At 46.5% G+C, this 19,277-nt stretch overlaps 1 protein-coding gene across 1 annotated transcript in view; it reads right to left on the bottom strand.

Annotated features, from left to right (window-relative positions):
- Nucleotides 1-19,277, bottom strand: part of GNPTAB (N-acetylglucosamine-1-phosphate transferase subunits alpha and beta) — a 134,704-nt gene that overhangs the window by 21,967 nt on the left and 93,460 nt on the right. The window contains exons 16-19 of the mRNA XM_040344292.1: nucleotides 6,547-6,660; nucleotides 4,525-4,610; nucleotides 4,328-4,426; nucleotides 2,663-2,830 (exon numbers count right to left, since the gene is read on the bottom strand). Of these exons, the coding sequence (XP_040200226.1) occupies nucleotides 2,663-2,830; nucleotides 4,328-4,426; nucleotides 4,525-4,610; nucleotides 6,547-6,660 (467 nt within the window). The remainder of the gene's footprint in view (nucleotides 1-2,662; nucleotides 2,831-4,327; nucleotides 4,427-4,524; nucleotides 4,611-6,546; nucleotides 6,661-19,277) is intronic.

Below are 19,277 nucleotides of genomic sequence, written 5' to 3'. Positions count from 1 at the left end.
TTTTAAATGATTTATGTTTTGATAATATAAACAGCTTTGTGCCCTGTCCTTATTATCAATTGCAGACTGAGGAGCATTAATAACGTGCCTCATATGCCTGCGTTTAAACCCAGTGTAAACATGACCCTTTTCCTAAAAGGGCTCCACTGGGCCATTTAATCATCTACCAGTTTAGATTTCCTGCCTAATTGCTGATACATACCTGCAGCCAACTTCAAACACAGCATTGGTTCTATCAAAGAAATCATCACACATGCTTGTGGCTATATTAGTAGACTTGGATACACCACAGACTGTACTCCATTAAGAATGTCCAATTCCCAGCCAAGAGTTTAGAAAGATAGACACCCAAGTACATCCTGGACAACAGTTGTCTCTGGGTACACTTTGCACTCAGAAAGCTGTCTTTTGGCCTTGGAAGCACAGCTGGACACATCCCAAAGAATTACAGCTGGTACCTACATTTTAGAAGTCTATTCCATTGTTGGCAATGGAGCAAAATGTTTTCGGGTGACATAAAATTACATGCTTAGATTGGGCACACTTGTTCACCCCTGCCCAGGAGCAGGTACAGTAAAACCTTGGTTTGAGAGTAACTTGGTTTGAGAGCGTTTTGAAAGACAAGCAAAAATGTTTAATAAGTTTTGACTTGATATACAAGCAATGTCTTGATATACAAGTAGCGTCATGTCACAGCTGTGTATAAAAGAGAAGAGAGGTGCCTCTTAGTGTAGCAATACAGTTACATTTAATGAAGGTGCAACATTAAGAGTCTACAAGCTATGGTGCCAATTATTGAGAATTGATCACACTTGATGTACTGACAGCCTATCTCATTTCTTGAGACCCTAACAAGCCATGACAGTACAAATACCCACCAAATGAACCCTTTTTAGAAAGTAGACAGTCCAAGGTATTTAGTAAAAACATGGTGAGTTTTTTGAAGTTGTGATTTTTTTCCCCACACTTTTTTGCAAAATTAATATTTTTTCCCCCCACAAAATTGTTATATTAAGTTCTTTCTCTCACACAGCATATGCATACCACAAATTACAACCCAAAATACATTCTGCTACTCCTCCTGAGTATGGCAATACCACATGAGTGAGACCTTTACACAGCCTGGTCACATACAGAGACCCAACATGCAGCACAATCATGCGTTATAGGAGCATAAATTACACATATCATTTCTTGCTAACCCATCACAAAAAATTACCCCATTTTGGAAAGTAAACACCCCAACGTATATTCTATGAGGCATTATGAGTCTTTTAAACATGTCATTTTTTTCCACAAGTTTTTGGAAAATGTGAAAAGAAAATGTTGTTATCCATTTAGAAATATATTATAACACAAAAATCACACCCCAAATACATTTTGCTACTCGTTCTGAGTATAGCGATACCATATGTGAGACTTTTCCACAGCTTGGCCACATAGAGAAGCCCAACATGCAGGAAGCACCATCAGGTGTTATAGGGATATAAATTTCAAATTTAATTTGACTACCTGTTACACTTTTGCGAGGCACTGTAGTGGCACGGATGATCACTGATGTGGCACGGATGAACCATGAATGAGCCAAGGATGGGGATGGGTGAGCATGAATGAGCCAAGGATGGAAATGGGTGAGCATGAATGAGCCAAGAATGGGGATGGGTGAGCCACGGATGAAGCATGGATGAGCCACGCATGGAGCATGGATGAGCCACGGGTGGAGCATGGATGAGCCATGGACGAAGCATGGATGGATGAGACATGATTGGAGCATGGATGGATGAGACATGGTTGGAGCATGGATGGATGAGACCAGGATGGAGCATGGATGGATGAGACCAGGATGGAGCATGGAGTATGGATGTATGAGACCAGGATGGAGCATTGATGGATGAGACATGAATGGATCACGTATGGATGAGACATGGATGGAGCATGGGTGGATGAGACATAGATGGAGCATGGATGGATGAGACGTGGATGGAGCATGGATGGAGGAGACATACATGGATGGATGGATGGATGAGACATGCATAGAGCATGGCTGGTTGAGCCATGAATGGAGCATGGATGAGCCATGTATGAGCCATGTATGAGCACAGATCAGCGCCATGGGCACTTCAGATCCAGCCCACAGCGCTGCTGCACCCAGCCCCCCCCCCTCACACACTGTATTGATCAGGATGAGGAGAGGGGAGGAGCTGAACCAGACATGCTCCGATTTGTTTGTTTGATTAAAGGGCTGCTGTCGTTGGCCCTTGACCCCGATTCGGGAGACCGACGGTCATGGACATTCCCGGGTGCACGGGATTCTGGGAGGATTCATAGTACGCCCTTCCCAGAGTTATGGGACTGCGCTATATCAGTCATTTGGCTATGGCCCCGTCGGCAAGTAGTTAAGGGACAAGTTCATTCGGGCAATGAGCCAAAGTTTGCGTTGTACCAGGTTTATGAACTGTTTTGTGTTTACTTTGCTGAAGAAAGCGGTTTTGTTTGCTAGATTTTGGAATTTCAATTAAGACGGTTTAATTTTACAAGCTGCTGGCTAATGATCCCGGCCTCTCAATATTATGCTACACTTAGGATTTTGTTCACTTGGAAAAAGAAGCTCCCATCTGACAAGGTTTCTATGATAATAATGAAATATATAAATGCAGCTTACCACTCCTGCAGTTCATGCACGTGTAAAAAACGGTTGCGGTATTCTCTTGGCAGCTCAAACTGAGAGGGAATCGGAAACATGGACTCGTAGAAATCTCTTAAGACTGCTTTAACTGTTTGTGCATCCTTGTGAATGTGGTTAATATTATCATTCAGGCAGATGAATTTCCTAGAACAGTGGATATTATTTTATTAATTATTGTATTTGCAATTGTACTAGAAAACACAAGTTTCTTGTTAAACGAAAATTTTACTCAAATCTTAAGGTGTGTTGGAACACTGACACAATTCTAAATAAAGGCACTTACTTATACCTTCAAAACTAAACAAAAGGGGTGCATTTTATGCAAAGGACCCAGCTGGTAAAGTAGTGGAATGGCACATTTTTTGGACAGTTTCTGACAGAAAAATTTTCCACGGATTTCCGAGGTGACAGGCATAATCACTCCCAGGAACTTTAGCGCTACTTAATTTAGGCATTGAGGAACTTCACACTCAAGTGCCTTGTATATGTGTTTGTAATTCCACTTCAGCATGTCTTACATTTTGTGTTGGTAGAGCTAAACGTAATAAAAAGCATTAAACCAAAAAAAAAAAAAGTAGTGGAATGGCTGCTGTGTGTAACAGGAGATGAGCCGCTGGGCTTGTGCTCATCACTGTATCGGACTTAGGCAAGAATAAGGGGGGGGGGGGTCTGAGTGGCAGTTGCAGCAAAGAAGGTTTTTCACCTTAATGCATAGTAGGCATTAAAGTGAAAAATCTTGGAACTTTACAAATCACTTTAAACTACAGTTGCACTACTTAAAATCCGCTTTTTTTAATATTAACTTATACCTTTTCAGTACAAAGAAAATTACATAATTTTTGCAAGATAATAGTGCCAAAAGTAAGCACAGTTTATTTCCCCCATAAAATATAACATTTTAATATTGACATTAAAAAATTAGTCAGCACGGTCAATAAAGTTGGCCATACACAGATCGAAATTTGGTCAGTTCACTTTGAGCCGAGTTTTGATCTGTCTATCAGTCCAGCAGTTATTATTGTATTCTGTCGGTGGGGAAGGGTCCCAGCTCTCCCCACCAGCAAAACACAATAGGCGCTGCGGAAGGAATTTCCCCGCTCAACATCAACCTGTGGATGAAGGAAAAAAATGCATTAATTTATGACCGCCTAAGGGCCCATGCATTTCATTAAAGGGGTAGTAAAGGCAGAAGGTTTTTTTTATTCATTCTAATCAGGAGAGAAAGGGGGCAGGGCCAAACTGCAGCCCTGTTTCTGGATTGACACACAGAGCTGCAGCTTGGCTCTGGTGCCCCCATCGACAGGAGGGAGGGGCCAGGAGCAGCAAAGAGGGACCCAAGAAGAGAAGGATCCAGGCCACTCTGTGCACATCAATTGCACGGAGCAGGTAAGTAAAACATGTTTTTTATTAAAAAAGAAAGAAGACTTTATAATCTCTTTAAGAAGTGGGCTACAATGCATGAATATGCTGACATTTACATGTTGTGTTATGCAGCCCAATAATTGTGAATGGACTGTTAACACAACACAAGGCACAAAAAAATTGGTATTGCATGATGTTTTCCAGCGCAATGCAATGCACAGAGTATATGCATCTGAAAATATGCTTTGAAGGTTAAATAATTTACAGTACTGATTTTACCTGGGGTTTTTCCTGATGTCATCCAACTGACCAACCACATGGGAGACATTAGTGCGAATCATCTTGAATGCAATGTCTTCTTCTCCCATAATTTCAAATCTTGAGGGAAAGGTAAAATGTTTTATTTGTAATGAAGCCATGGCAAAATCAAACATCGGAACAAATTATTGGTGCATGAGTAATTGGACTAACCTTACCTGTATTTATTCTTATCCTTGTAAGCTTTCCGTATCAAATCAGTTACCGGTTTACAATTAGTTACCAGCTGCTTGGTCACAGGCGGCTGTAACAACATATAACAAACTGCAGCTAACAGCAATACAGATAGACAAACATACATACACTCTTTATATTAATGGTCAGGATTATGTTACATACATTAGGCTTTAACACAGTGTGCACAGGGCAGGGCTGTACAGCTGCCAATAGCAACCACTGATTTTTGAGATGTCAAACTAATTACATCTGATTGGTTGCTATAGGTATCCACACAACACCAAACCCCCATGATGAAAAAATATGTAGATAAAATGTTTTTAATATTAATAAAAACTGAATAAAACACATTACCTTTCCAGATTAATCCCTAGAGCCCAACAATTATATCAGAGGATATGGATGACAGTCAAAGGTGTCAAAAGCACATGTAATTTAAAAAATGTCATTCAATTTTATTGATCACAAACCCAAGGAAAAGTTGCTACCAATCTAACGTGTGCCCTCCACAACCAGACATGATCTCAACTTACTGTTATTCCAATACACTGCATTGAAAAGTAGCGTTAAAGGGGAATAACGATCTACTAAACTAAAAATGCATACGATCGGCCCGCACAGATCCGTGCGTTTTTCAGTTGGATCTAATCGGGCGAACCATTGACATCTATGGGCAGGCGGATATCATCGGAAATGTGTCCGCTGACTCGCCTGCCATCTGATCTGACAAGATCCGCTCAAAACAGAGGGATGGTGATATGTTCGCCATCCGTCGAGTGGATCGGAAGTGATCGAATGAAAAATGGACAGGTTGTGCTGTCCTGTCATCTGCCTGCTCAGCGGGGATCAATAGAGCAATCCCAGCTGAGCTAGCGGAGTCCGTCAAAACGGATCCGCTTCATGTGAAAGGGGCCTTACCGCAGGGTTTGACAAATTTGCTTGGAATCTAGGAGCCAGCTAAAAACGTTAGGAGCCAGAAAACACACCCCGTCCCGACGAGCTTGCGCGCAGAAGCGAACACATACGTGAGCAGCGCCCGTATATGTAAACGGTGTTCAAACCACACATGTGAGGTATCGCCGCGATTGGTAGAGCGAGAGCAATAATTCTAGCCCTAGACCTCCCCTGTAATTCAAAACATGCAACCTGTAGATTTTTTTAAACTTCGCCTATGAAGATTTTAAAGGGTAAAAGTTTGTCGGCATTCCACGAGCGGACGCAATTTTGAAGCGTGACATGTTGGGTATGAATTTACTTGGCGTAACATTATCTTTCATAATATTAAAAAAAAATGGGGATAACTTTACTGTTGTCTTATTTTTCTAATTAAAAAAAGTGTAATTTTTTCCCAAAAAAGTGCGCTTGTAAGACCGCTGCGCAAATACGGCGTGACAGAAAGTATTGCAACGATCGCCATTTTATTCTCTAGGGTGTTAGGATAAAAAATATATATATAATGTTTGGGGGTTCTAATTAGAGGGAAGAAGATGGCAGTGAAAATAGTGAAAAATGACATTAGAATTGCTGTTTAACTTGTAATGCTTAACTTGTAATACCAACAGCCACCACCAGATGGCTCACACAGCATGGCGACCTGGCGACCGGGATTTGTCGAGCCCTGCCTTACCGTTTGTCTCAATTACACAAAAATCACACTTACGTGAATTTATTTTATTTGCAGACTTTTTGTATAATATATTTTGGGGTAAATATGTGTGCAAGTTAGATAAATAGGAAAAATTACTATTTTCCTCCTAATGAAAACCTAGAAAATAAAAATATACATTTCCAAATCTGCTACCAAATTAAAGCCCTAGATCTTTCTGTTCTGATAAAAATGATGTATAATACACTGGGATAAACTACAAATGCGAAAAGGTATAGAGTGCAGAACTGTCATATCTCCAAAACAACGAAAAAAAACACACGCAGAGACTAGAGGGGATTTAGGGAGAAAAAGGCAAAAAACAATACAATTGTTGTTACAAATAAGTAAAGTTTACCATATTTGGATCATAATAGGATTCCTGAGTTGCCGGGGTAAAAAAGTGCTCAGTATTATTAAACTGTACAGTTTTGGAGCAGTTGATAAGCATGTGTTCCAATCCAGTCAGATCCTAAGAGGAAAAATGATGCCCAATATTTTCAGTACATTAGCTTGATAATTCAAATGCACGCATGCATTAAATTCACTAAATGCTATTGTTTATTACTTCTAGATCAATAATCCTAAAATGCTTTAACTTATTTTGTAAAGAAATATTATAATAAACATTCCCTTATCTGTAAGTAAACTTAGATGGAAAAACTTAGATAGAAAAATAGTAGATTTTGATGCTGCCTGACCCTGGCTGGTTTTGATTATAGGAAGTTTGCACAGAAGCAAAGTTTAACACTGGATTACTGTACAGATCTGGAGGAAATACACAAAGCACACCAAGTAAGAATACACATGATTCTTGAATGTAGACATTTGCATAGTTCAGCTTTAGAAAATTAGATTACTTCATCATATGCAGATGTTCCTTTCTGATTTGTAATAAACCAGACTGTAACTACCACATGTGTTGGGTCACGATTACAGAGGGAATAAAGTCTACCAGCCTTTCTTGGAAAACATCCTGCTACCTTGGAAGTATGCATTATCCAGCTCCAATATATTTTCTCCCTTAGCCTAGGTTCACACATATGCGATACGGGAACCGGCGAGATTCCAACGTCGGTTCCCACATCGCATCTCTCCCGCAAAAGTTCACACTGCCTTTGGCGAACCGCTGCGGGTGTCAAAACAATGTTACTGACACCCCAAGATCGGTTTACAGATCACAGTGAGAACTGTGAACTCGCACAGGAGTCAAAACGCATGGGATCCGATTCCAGTGCAGGGGAAAAAAAGTCCCTGCACTATTTTCCTGCGAATGTAATGCGAGTTCAACCATACAACTGTATGGCTGAACTTGCATTGCACAGACATAGCATGCGATCGGCACCGCAGTGCAGGTGTGAATCACATGCAATGTCTGTGTTCGCACAAGTCTGAACCCAGGCTGAAATTGGACACATACTATGAGAATACTTTTCACTCAATGAAATCTTCTTACTCAAGCAGCTTGAATATCTAGGCTGCTGATATGCTTCTTTACATTCTAGATGCCTGGCTGTATTAAGCTAAAAGGATACGTTCACCTTTCATAACATGTAGGGTGTAACATGCAACATGCTCTGATGGCTAGCAGGGATCTTCTCCCCCCTTCTAGCTGTGAAAATGTAAAGATCACAGTGCTCTGTGAATGGAAAACTACAAGTCCCAACAGCCTTAGCGGGTATCGGCTTGTAGTTCTCCATGAACTACCAGAGGGAGCGCTGTGGTAGTTCATTAATCCTGTCAGTGTGTATCGGCTTACCTGGTACGAGCAAGCACATACACTGACAGGTCTGCAGGAGTGCTGCATGGCATCAGCGATCTTTTGATCACTGGTGCAATGCTTTCCAGGCTCCTTCTTTTCTTGGAGTACATCACCGGACACAGAGTGACATAGTAATTACTATGTGGGTTATAGGGTCTACCTTCAGGTGGTGGACACTGGCAAACCCAAGACAGGAAGTCCCCTCCCCTATATAACCCCTCCCATACCGGGAGTACCTCAGTTTTGTAGCAAGCAATAAGTGTCCCAATATCCCCAATAAGAGGGGCGGGAGCTCTGTGTCCCGTGATGTACTCCAAGAAAAGGATTTTATAGGTAAGACGTTATAAAAATCCTATTTTATTTTTCGTACATCACGGGACACAGAGTGACATAGTAATTACTATGTGGGATGTCCTTAAGCAATGCCAAATGAGGGGAGGGAGACACCATAAATAAAGCCGGGTGCCATCAGACGCGAGGATCTATACTGCAGCCTGCAGCACACTGCGCCCAAAGGCGGTATCCTCATGTCTTCTTACATCCAACTGATAGAATTTAGTGAATGTGTGTACTGAAGACCATGTTGCGGCCTTACAGACTTGAGCCATGGAGGCCTGGTGATGCACTGCGCAAGAAGCACTAACTGCTCTTGTAGAGTGCGCTCTAACCTTAAACAAAGGAACTTTCCTTTTCAAACCATAGGCTTGAGTAATGACCTGTCAAATTCAATTTGAAATAGTAGATTTTGACGCTGCCTGACCCTTTCTGGGCCCTTCAGGCAGAACAAACAGAACATCAATCTTTTTAGAATCTGAGCAGTATCCTTAAAGCGGATGTGCCACTAAAAACATGTATTAAAAGCCAGCAGCTACAAATACTGCAGCTGCTGACTTTTAATATAAGGACACTTACCTGTCCTGGAGTCCAGCGGTGATCGCAGCAGATGACGAGCGATCGCTCGTCACCCTGCTGCTCCCCCCTCCATCCACGGTGAGGGAACCAGGAAGTGAAGCGCTCCGGCTTCACTGCCCGGTTCCCTACGGCGCATGCGCGAGTCGCGCTGCGCCCGCCGATTGGCTCCCGCTGTGTGCTGGGAGCCGAGTGTTCCCAGCATACAACGGGGGACGGACGGAAGGTAAGGAAAAAACCCGTCCTTTGCCCGTATCGTAGGGCCGGAAGTGGGTGCAGATACCTGTCTGTAGACAGGTGTCTGCACCCCCCTGAAAGGTGTCAAATGTGACACCGGAGGGGGGGAGGGTTCCGATCAGCGGGACTCCACTTTAGAGTGGAGATCCGCTTTAAGATAGACTTTAACTGCCCTCACTACATCTAAGGAATGTAATGATTTTTCCTCCGCCGAACTAGGTTCAGGAAAAAGGGAAGGGAGAACCACATCCTGGTTCAAATAAAAACTTGACACGACCTTGGGAGGAAAGGCCAGGTGAGGACGTAAAACCACTCTGTCCTTATGAAGAATCAGGTATGGCTCCTTACAAGAAAGAGCAGCCAACTCTGATACCCTCCTAGCTGAGAAAATGGCTACCAAGAATACCAACTTCCTGGTCAAAAGAACTAAGGGAATGTGAGTGAAGGGTTCAAAGGGCTGTCTTTGCAGTGCTGATAGAACCATGGGCACAAGGGGGGCTTAGCTGGCGGATTGATCTGACTCACCCCCTGCAAAAATAGGATTTTTGTACTCACCGTAAAATCCATTTCTCTGAGTTCATGGACGGACACAGCAGCAATTGACCTTAGGGTATTATATCCTTCCTTCCAGGAGAGACTAGGCAGAAAAAACAGCACTTCAAGTGTTAAAACACTTTTCAGTACAGCTCCTCCCAGGGGGCGTGGTCCCCTGGGTATAACCCACTCTCTGACTCAACAGCTCAAGTTCGTTACAAGCAGTACAAACAAAAAGGAGGGGTGGGTGCTGTATCCGTCCGTGAACTCAGAGAAATGGATTTTACGGTGAGTACAAAAATCCTATTTTCTCTTCCGTTCATGGACGGACACAGCAGCAATTGACATTAGGGACGTCCCCAAGCAGTGTCAAAAAATTTGAGGGGTGGGGAAAAAACACAGCAATTAAGCTTCACCCCAAACAAACCAGAGTTCCTCAACGGAGGAACTTCAACCTGAAACAGCCGCCTGCAAAACCTTGCGGCCAAAGGAGGCATCCGCAGATGCACTCACATCCACCTTGTAAAACTTGAAAAGGTGTAGATTGACGACCAGATCGCTGTCTTACACACCTGTAAAACAGACGCCTAAAGGCGGAAAACCCAAGAGGGATCAACCGCCCTGGTCGAATGCGCCGTAACCAGAAAGGGAGGCGCCCGCCCCTTTAGGGCATATGCCTGGAGCACGACCTGTCTGATCCACCTGAAAATGGAGGCCGACGAGACCGCCAGACCTTTCTTAGGACCATTCACTGACATGAACAGTGAGTTCGATCTCCGGAACGGAGCCATAGCAGACAAGTACGCCCATAGGACTCGCACCACGTCCAAGGGAAGTAACGTGGCCTCCTTTGAGTTCTTCGGCTGAGGACATAAGGATAGTAAAACAATGTCCTCATTATAAAAGAGGCCTGCAAGACAAGGCCGCCAGATCAAAAACTCGTCTGATCGAAGGAATGGCTACTAAGAAAGACCACCATCTGGGACAGAGAGAAAGGATAATTACCAAATGTCCTCAAACGGAGCCCTTTTGAAGCACCGAGAGGACCGAATTCAAGTTCCACGGAGGCAGTGGAGGACACACAGGAAGGTCATAAGCCTGACCCCCTGTACAAACGTACGCACCAGGGAGTGCGTCACCAATGGTCGCTGAAAATAAACAGCCAAGGCCGAAATCTGACCCATAACCGTACTTAAGGCGAGAGCTTGACCCACTCCCCGCTGTAGGAACAGCAGCATCTGGGACAACACGTATGTGTGGGGGTGTCCTTTCATCTCTGCACACGAAGAGATGTAGGCCTTCCACGTACGATGGCAAATCCTACGTGAAGTAGACTTCCGTGCAAGTAGCATGGTAGAGATCACCGAGTCCGACGGACCTCGGACCTCCAGCTCCTGGCTTTCAACAGCCATGCCGTTAAAGCCAGCGACTGTAAAGCAGGGTGAGGAAAAATCGGACCCTGAGACAGAAGATCTACTCTCAGGGGTAGAATCCAAGGGACGTCTGCCACCAGACGCACTAGGTCCGTGTACCAGGAAAGACGCGGCCAATCCGGAGCGACCAGGATTGTTGGCATCCCCTCCGCTTCCACTCTGGGCAACAGGTGAGGGAGGAGCTTCAGAGGAGGGAAAGGGCAGATTTAGGCGATAGTGACCCCACCAACGCGTCTGCCCAAGGGTCTCTTGACCTGGCTACGAAACGTGACACCTTCCGATTGAGACGGGACGCCCGAAGGTCCACGCCTGGCGTGCCCCATTTTTGGCACAACTCTGAAAACACTTCCGGGTGCAACGACCATTCTCCCTGGTCCAGTGTTTGGCGACTTAGGAAGTCGGCTTGCCAACTCTACACCCCCGGAATATACACGGCCGACAGAGCCGGAGCGTACCTTGTGGCTCACCGGAGGATGTGTGCAACCTCCACCACCGCGGCCGAGCTCCGCGTGCCCCCTTGATGGTAGACATATGCCACGGCCGTGGCGTTGTCGGACTGGATCCTGACCGAACGGTCCTGCAGACCCAGAAACCACTTGGGGAGACGCAGCCTGATAGCCCGGAGCTCCAGAACATTGACTGGCAGACGGGACTCCACCTGAGTCCAGCGCCCTGGGCTGACTGGACACTCCAGAACGCCCCCAGGCGGAGAGGCTGGCATCCGTCGTGACCACTGTCCGATAGCACGGCAAAAATAATTTTCCGGTCCGAAGTACCAGAGATGTCAGCCACCACACTAGGGAAGACCTGACCAGGCGACTTCACCCAAATCTGGTAATCCAGAGACAAAGGGAGCTTGTCCCAATGTGACAGAATCTCTCTGTAACACTCGGGTGTGGAATTAGGCATACGGAACCGCTTCGAAAGAGGCTACCATGGGACCCAGAATTCTCTTGCAAAGGCGAAGTGATGACTACTGCTGGGTCGCAAACCGCTGCACCGCAGATTGCAGTGTCTGGAGTTCTTCCGTCGAGAGAAAAAAACTTGCTTCTGAGGAATCCAGAACCAACCACAGGTATTCCAGTCGCTAGGACGGAACCAACATTGACTCCTGGGCATTCAGTAGCCACCCAAATCTTTTGGAGGGGCTGGCAGGTGATGAACCCATCCTCTCCTAAGTCTGAGCTTAAAGAAGCTCTCAAGAGAAAGTCGTCCAGGTATCCCACAATAGTGATTCCGCGCTGCCTTAGCAGGGCCAGAATCGGAGCGAGCACCATTATGAAAACTTGTGGTGTCGAAGCCAGGCCGAAGGGGAGGGCCACAAACTGAAAATGGTCCTCTTCGACCGCAAAATGCAGAAACCTCTGGTGTTTCGCGCGTATGGGAATATGCCATAAAGTCCCCCTGATGGAGAGCCGCCACTACCGAGCGAACAATTCCATCCTGAATCTTTGCACTTTTACAAAAGAGTTAAGGGCATTGAGGTCCAGGACTGGACGGACCCCCTCCTTTTTTGGGGACTACACACAGATTGGAGTAAAAACCCCTGAAACCGCTCCCTTGAAGGAACCGGTATAATCACTTCCCTGACCAGCAGATCCTGACCAGCCCCTGACAGGGCCACCCGGCGTACCGGAGGAAGCTGGAGGCTGGAAGGAAAAATCTGTTTGGTGGACAAGAGAGAAACTGTATCTTGTACCCCGAGGAAATTACCTCGCAAACCCATCGGTCGGAAAGAGGGATCTCCACCGAGCCGCGCATCCGCAAAGTCGGCCCCCCACCCGAGTGTCTGGCGGGGGCAGACCTACATGCAGAAGCAGGCTTGTCCGCAGGCTTGTTGGGCTTGCAGTACCAGGTGCGCTTTTTGATCTACAGCGGGCGCCTTAGCACCCTGGAAAACGTTTTCCTGCCGCACCTGGGGGCGAAAAAATCGCTTGGGGGAGGTAAAGGAGGGACCCTGCTTATGACGAGACTCCGTACCCTTCCCAGATTGCGGGAGCAGAGTGCTCTTACCCCCTTGTAGCATCTATAATGTCATCCAGGGACGCCCCAAAAGGCTGTACACCCTTCAAGGGTAAGTCCTCCTAAGGACCTTTTAGAGGTTTGGTCCGCAGACCAACACTTTAGCCACACAAGGTGGCATAGTACCACCGCGTAGGCGGAGGCCCTGTAGAGCAAGAGGAGCGTATCCAGGGCCAATTCACAGACAAACTGCAGGCCCTGCACCAACTGGTCAGCCAGGCCCACACGGAGCTCAGGAGCATTATGCGCCTCCAGCTCCTGCAGCAGGGACTTTGCCCGCTCGGTAATTGTCTGTGACACTAGAGCTCCGGTCAAAACTGGCCTCACTGCCGACCCCACTACTGTGAACATGGAGCGGGCCACATCCTCAGCTCTCCTATCTGCGGGGTTCATAAAGGCGGGAGCCCCTTCCACAGGTAACATGGTAGACTTGTTCAGTCTGGACACAGGGGGGTCCGCTGACGGAGGACTTTTTTTTTTTTTTAAAGTCTTCCTCAAGAGGATAACGGACCGCAAAGTATTTTGGTACATCAAAAACTTTCTGCATTCCTTGTATAATATTTTGTCCAGGTAAGGAACACAACGAAACACTATTGCGTTGCGGGGCGGCGTGCGGAACCCAAAAGGGACCAGCATCTCTGATGTCTCCGCCGTCCTCAAGTTTTTGAGTATCCCGCATCGCAGTGATAAAAGCGCCTTATCAAGCGCTGACCCTGAAGCAGAGTCATCCTCACTGACCGTGTGGGCTAAGCCTGCAACATCTGACATGACAGAACCAGAGCCAGCAACAGGGTCTGGTTCCGTGTCAGAGCCGTCCCCAGAAGCAGGCGCAGGGAGGGGGTTTTTACCCCCCTTCTGGCCGCTTGTCACTTCAATCCTGGCGATAAACGCCTAAGGGACTACCGTATGGGCTCTACAGAGACCGCAGGGGCACTAAGGGTTAACTCAGGCATGGTTGGGGTAGAAGCCTCTGTTCAGATTCCATGTTGACCCACTGCTTTGCCGCCCTAGTACTGCAAGGAAGAGACCCACAGGTCACCCTCCCGGCCGCAAAACAGAGAGCAGGGGACACCCAGGTATCTCACCACCCGGCCAGGCTATAGTGCTGCTGAAGCGCTGAGAGTGCTGTCCGCTCTGAACCGTCCCTCAGAAAGCAATTCCTGGGCTGCAAAAATGGCGGCCATACACGTGTTTAAAGCAACAATGACACAGCAGAAAACACAGCCCACTGAGCCCAGCACACACAGCAACTCCAGTACAACAAATGAATAAGAAGGGAGAAGCTGCTGCTCCAGGTGAGCACACCTGAGCAATCAATGTCCTCTCAGAAACAGGTGGGTGCCTGCAATGCATGAGGCAAAAATTTAAAGGCAGGGTATGGACAACCGCACACCAATGAATCTAAAAAAAGTAAGCCTTTAATGGTGAAAAAGGAAAGGCACTACAAAAAATGAATAGCACCACACAGCAGCACAGCCCCCGTAGTGACAGAGCCCCAGGCGGACCCCCCCCTTACACCCGCCACCCAGCATGGGGAAGGAGGGAGAGGAAGGGAGAGAGGAAAGCAGGGCGGACCCTCATTCGACCTCCCTAGGAAAGCACCAGCCCATACCACCTTGCCAGGGCAAGGGGTCACTACTTACCCGTCCTGCGACCACCGGCTGGAGGCATTCCGGACAGAACCAACGTCCGCTAAGCGGCATTGCTGTCGGCCAGACACACTGTGACAAAGCCATAGAGACCGGTCATATGTGTGCCCTGGAACATGTAGTTCCCCGGCCACCGCTGGAGCAACGAGGCATGTCGTGGACGACCCAGAGCTGAGCCGATGGCCGAGCATGGGGGGACTACAAGGATCGAGATCCAGCCTGTCACCCAGTCGGCAGTTGATAGTAGAATCTCAAGATTCAAAAATGCAGGAACAAAACAAAATAAAAAGCGGAAAAAAATAAAATAAAATCACAAAAAAATTCCAGAGTACATGGACTCCAGCAAGGCCATGTCTACTCCTGACGCTAGGCAGAAAAAAACTGGAGCTGCTGAGTCAGAGACTGGGTTATACCCGGGGGACCACGCCCCCTGGGAGGAGCTGTACTGAAAAGTGTTTTAACACTTGAAGTGCTGTTTTTTCTGCCTAGTCTCTCCTGGAAGGAAGGATATAATGCCCTAAGGTCAATTGCTGCTGTGTCCGTCCATGAACGAAAGAGAAAAAGACTTGACTAGTGAATGCGCCTTAATGGTACTTAAAGCTAATTTCATGTCTACACCCAATTGTAGAAATTCAAGAATCCTGCCTATGACATACCTACGAGGATGCCATCTCCTGGCTTCACACCAAGACACATACGCCTTCCAAACCCTGTAATATATAAGTCTGGACGCAGGCTTTCTTGCACTAATCATAGTAGAAATCACAGAAGTTGAGAGCCCTATCTTCTTTATGACGTAGGATTCAATAGCCAGACCGTCAAACTTAGAGTTCGTAAGGAAGAGTGGAATATCGGACCTTGCGCGAGCAGGTCTGGACGAAGCGGTAGGATCCATGGGTCTCCCACTGACATCTTTACAATTTCTGCGTTCCCCCCCTGCAGGGAGGAGGCTACTGACCGAATTGAATTCATACTGAATGATCAGATATTTAGAAACTGATTTAGACCTTGTAGGTCTAGTAGTGGCCTGACATCTCTGTTCGGCTTTGGGACTGTAAAGAGGTTCGAGTAGAAACCCAAACCTTGTTCTTCTACTGGTACCTCCATGATCACTCCTTGGGACAACATATGAACATATTCGCCAGCACACCACGGATCGTATAATACGTCCAAAAGTTTTAATGCAAAGAAAGCATCACAAGAAATGCAACGTTTCGAGGCCACGCAGGACCTCTTCGTCAGGCAAGTGATAAAAAAGTCAGTGCAACACCATTAAATATATATAGAGAGAGCCACCTGCTCGGGACACTGCAGGGGATCGTACAGGACGCCAACGTGCGTGCCGCCGTCGTCACGGCAACCAGTGACGTACAGGTGCCGCACTAGGCGAATCAGTGGGCATGAGGAAATGTAGCAGCGAGGCTTGAAAAGCAAGCTGCCAACCAGGAAGAGGAAAAAAATTAAAGACAAACGGAGAAACAAAAGACTGTGAAGCGAGGCTATCTTAGAAAGAAAAAACAAAAACAAAAACAAAAGGGAAAACATGCCAAAGGGAAACAAATGATAGACAGAAAAGAACCAGTTGAGAAAAAGGAAGGGAGGAAAATTGAGAAAATTAAAAAAAAAGAAAAAGGAAAAAGAAAAACCAAATAAAATTATGAAATAAAGATAAATATAAATATGAAAATAAATAAAAGTTAAAATAAAAAGTAAATGAAAATAAAAATAAATAAATTAGAATGAAAATAAAATAAAAATAAACAAAAATGCAGAAATATGAAAAATAAAACTAAAAAAGAATAGACTGAAAAAATACAATAAATAATAAGTAATAAACATAAATAAAATACAAATAATATAAATAAATCTAAAGGATGTAAAAAACGTAAAAAGAAAAAGAAGAAAACAAATAATGCTGAGATAAACACGCTATCAAGTGCAAAACACTGTGTGTAGCTATCACACCAAAGGCTCTGGCTATTCTCAAAAATTATTAAAATCTTTTATGCTCAAAAAGAGCTATAACAGTCAGGGGCCCAGATTCAGGTAGATTTGCCCTTTAGTTACACCTGTGAAGAGCAGCTGATTTGCTCTGCGCTGGGGCAAATTGGAAAAATTGCCACCTGATTCAGGATTCCTTTTGTCTGCTAACTTGCTCCTTTGTAAGGCAAAAATCAGGGCCTAAGGCAGCGCAAGTGAAAGTGGGTGTGCCCTATGCAAATGATCTTTTTTCCACTCAGCAGTGGTTTGCGCCTATTTTCAGGGCAAATTCTGCCCAGCTGCTTGCACTGAGCAAATAAATAGGGGCAGACCTGCGCAGATCCTGTGCAAAATTACATCCTGCTTTTCCCACCCCCCCCCCACTGAGCAAGGTAATTTTGCCCTTTGCTGCAAGATGGCACCTCCCGGCCAAAAAAAAAAAAGAGGAAGGCTAATTTTGTGGCAGCGGAGATGGAGATCATGCTGGAGGCACTGACGCGCCATACTGCTGTTCTGAATAGCGCTGAATGCCAAAATACTACCGTAGCCCAAAGGAGGGCAATATTTGAAGCGATAACCTTAGACATCAATGCCCTGGGCTTTGAGGACCGGACTTGGATGGACATCCAGAAAAAGTTCACGGACATGCGGCGTCGCGTCCGGGACAAAATTGTCCTCATTAAAAAGCACAGCAGGGGCACCGGAGGAGGACCAGCCTGTTCTGTGCGACTCAATCCGGAGGAGGAGGTCATCTCTCAGAGTCTAGCGCTGGAGCAGGTGGAGGGACTGTCAGGCTATGACTCCACTGTTGGGGACTTGGGGACTGGTAAGTTTTTTGTTTCTCATATCTGCTGTGTATCATGGGAGGGGGTAGAAGTGAACATATGAGGGGGTAGAAGGGAACATGTAACAAGTTTTTGTTTCTCATATCTGCTGTGTATCATGGGAGGGGGTAGAAGTGAACATATGAGGGGGTAGAAGGGAACATGTAACAAGTTTTTGTTTCTCATATCTGCTGTGTATCATGGGAGGGGGTAGAAGGGAACATATGATAAGTGTGTTGCTCCAGCAACATTTTTGTTTTGTGTCATCCACAGATGTTGATGATGAGGCTGGGCTGTCGTCGGCTGTAGGGCGACCCACGCCATCCCCAGAACATCATGGGGTGCAGTCAGGCCCTCTGCAGATCCTGGGCATGTTGGTGGAGGAGGATATCGGCCAGAGTCCATCTAGGGAGGAGGAAGTGGTGGAGGAGGCAGTTATCCTCAATCTGGAGGAAGCAGTGTCCCTCCAGGAGGATGGATCCCACCATCCCTGACCGACCCACCACCCCCCCGACCATAACATCATCCCCCTCCAGTGTCCCTCCCTCCAGTGTCACTCCCTCCTGTGTGACCCCCTCCCCTTCTGCTCCCTCAGTTCGTGCCCCAGCCTCTCCTCCAAGGAAGGCTCTTTCTAAAACTAGGGGTGTACCCTCCAGCCTCCGTGAGGGTCTGCAGGAGGAGCAGGCCCGGCAGACCCACCATATAGGGGAGATGGTGGGAGACCTGAGGCGGGTGGCGGACAGCCTGGCATCCTCCTCCTCCTCTGTCCAGCAGGCCCTCACCCACCATGCTGACCGGGGGGACCGACAGAATGAGACCCTGGAGGATGTTAGTGGCAACTGCGCAGCCATTGTGACCTGTCTGGTTGAACAGCAGGATGCCACTGCATTATTAACTTCGGAGGTGAGCAGGTTGGCAGGTGCGGTGGAGGCCAACACTGCTGCTGTGCGGGAGGAGGGGAGACTTACCCGACGGCAGTTGAGGATAACCACCACATGGCAGATGAGGATGTTGGGACAGACCAACACCGTCCTCAACCGCCTGGCCAACGCCACCACCTGCCAGGAGAGATGGTAGGGGTTGATGCCCCCACCCCATGCTCCACCACGGCGTCTGAGGAGCCAGAGCCGGGGCACCCTTGGGCCAAGGATGTCCAAAAGAAAAAAATTATTTATGACCATTTTTTTTTTTGGTGGCTCAGATTATGAGCTTGTTTTTTGGTTATGCTCAGATTTTTTTTATTTTTTTTTTATTGATGCTCAGATTATGAGCTTTTTTTTATTTTGTAGCTGCCCCTGGCATGTTGGCACACAGATGTGAGATCCAGAAAGTGTGGGTGCTCTGCTTGTTCAGCTCATCTGTCTTGGTACTGCTGTAGTTGCTCTCCAGCTGACCTGTGGCCATCTGTTGCTAACTTGCCCCTGCTTTTATAAAGTGCAAATTTGCCCCGGCCAAACAGCTTGCGCGCTTTGGGAGCAAAATGCTCCTCACACGCGCAAGTTTATGAATCAGTGGCAGTTCCTCATTTGCATATTTGCTGAGGGAAAACCATGAGAGCGCAAGTTGCTCCCTGAGCAAAATTGCCCCTTAATTGCGCCGGGGCAGAGAAACTGCCTCCGTGCAAAAATGGCACATTTCAGGCTTAGCTTGCTTTCTGGGTCACCAGCAAATTTGCCAGGGAGCAAATGCGTACTTGCGCGGCGCAAATCACACTTGCTCCCGCGCAAGTCGTACCTGAA

Source organism: Rana temporaria, chromosome 3 (genome assembly GCF_905171775.1).
Source record: "Rana temporaria chromosome 3, aRanTem1.1, whole genome shotgun sequence".
Lineage (NCBI taxonomy): Eukaryota > Metazoa > Chordata > Amphibia > Anura > Ranidae > Rana > Rana temporaria.
This window is presented reverse-complemented; position numbering and strand designations above follow the sequence as displayed.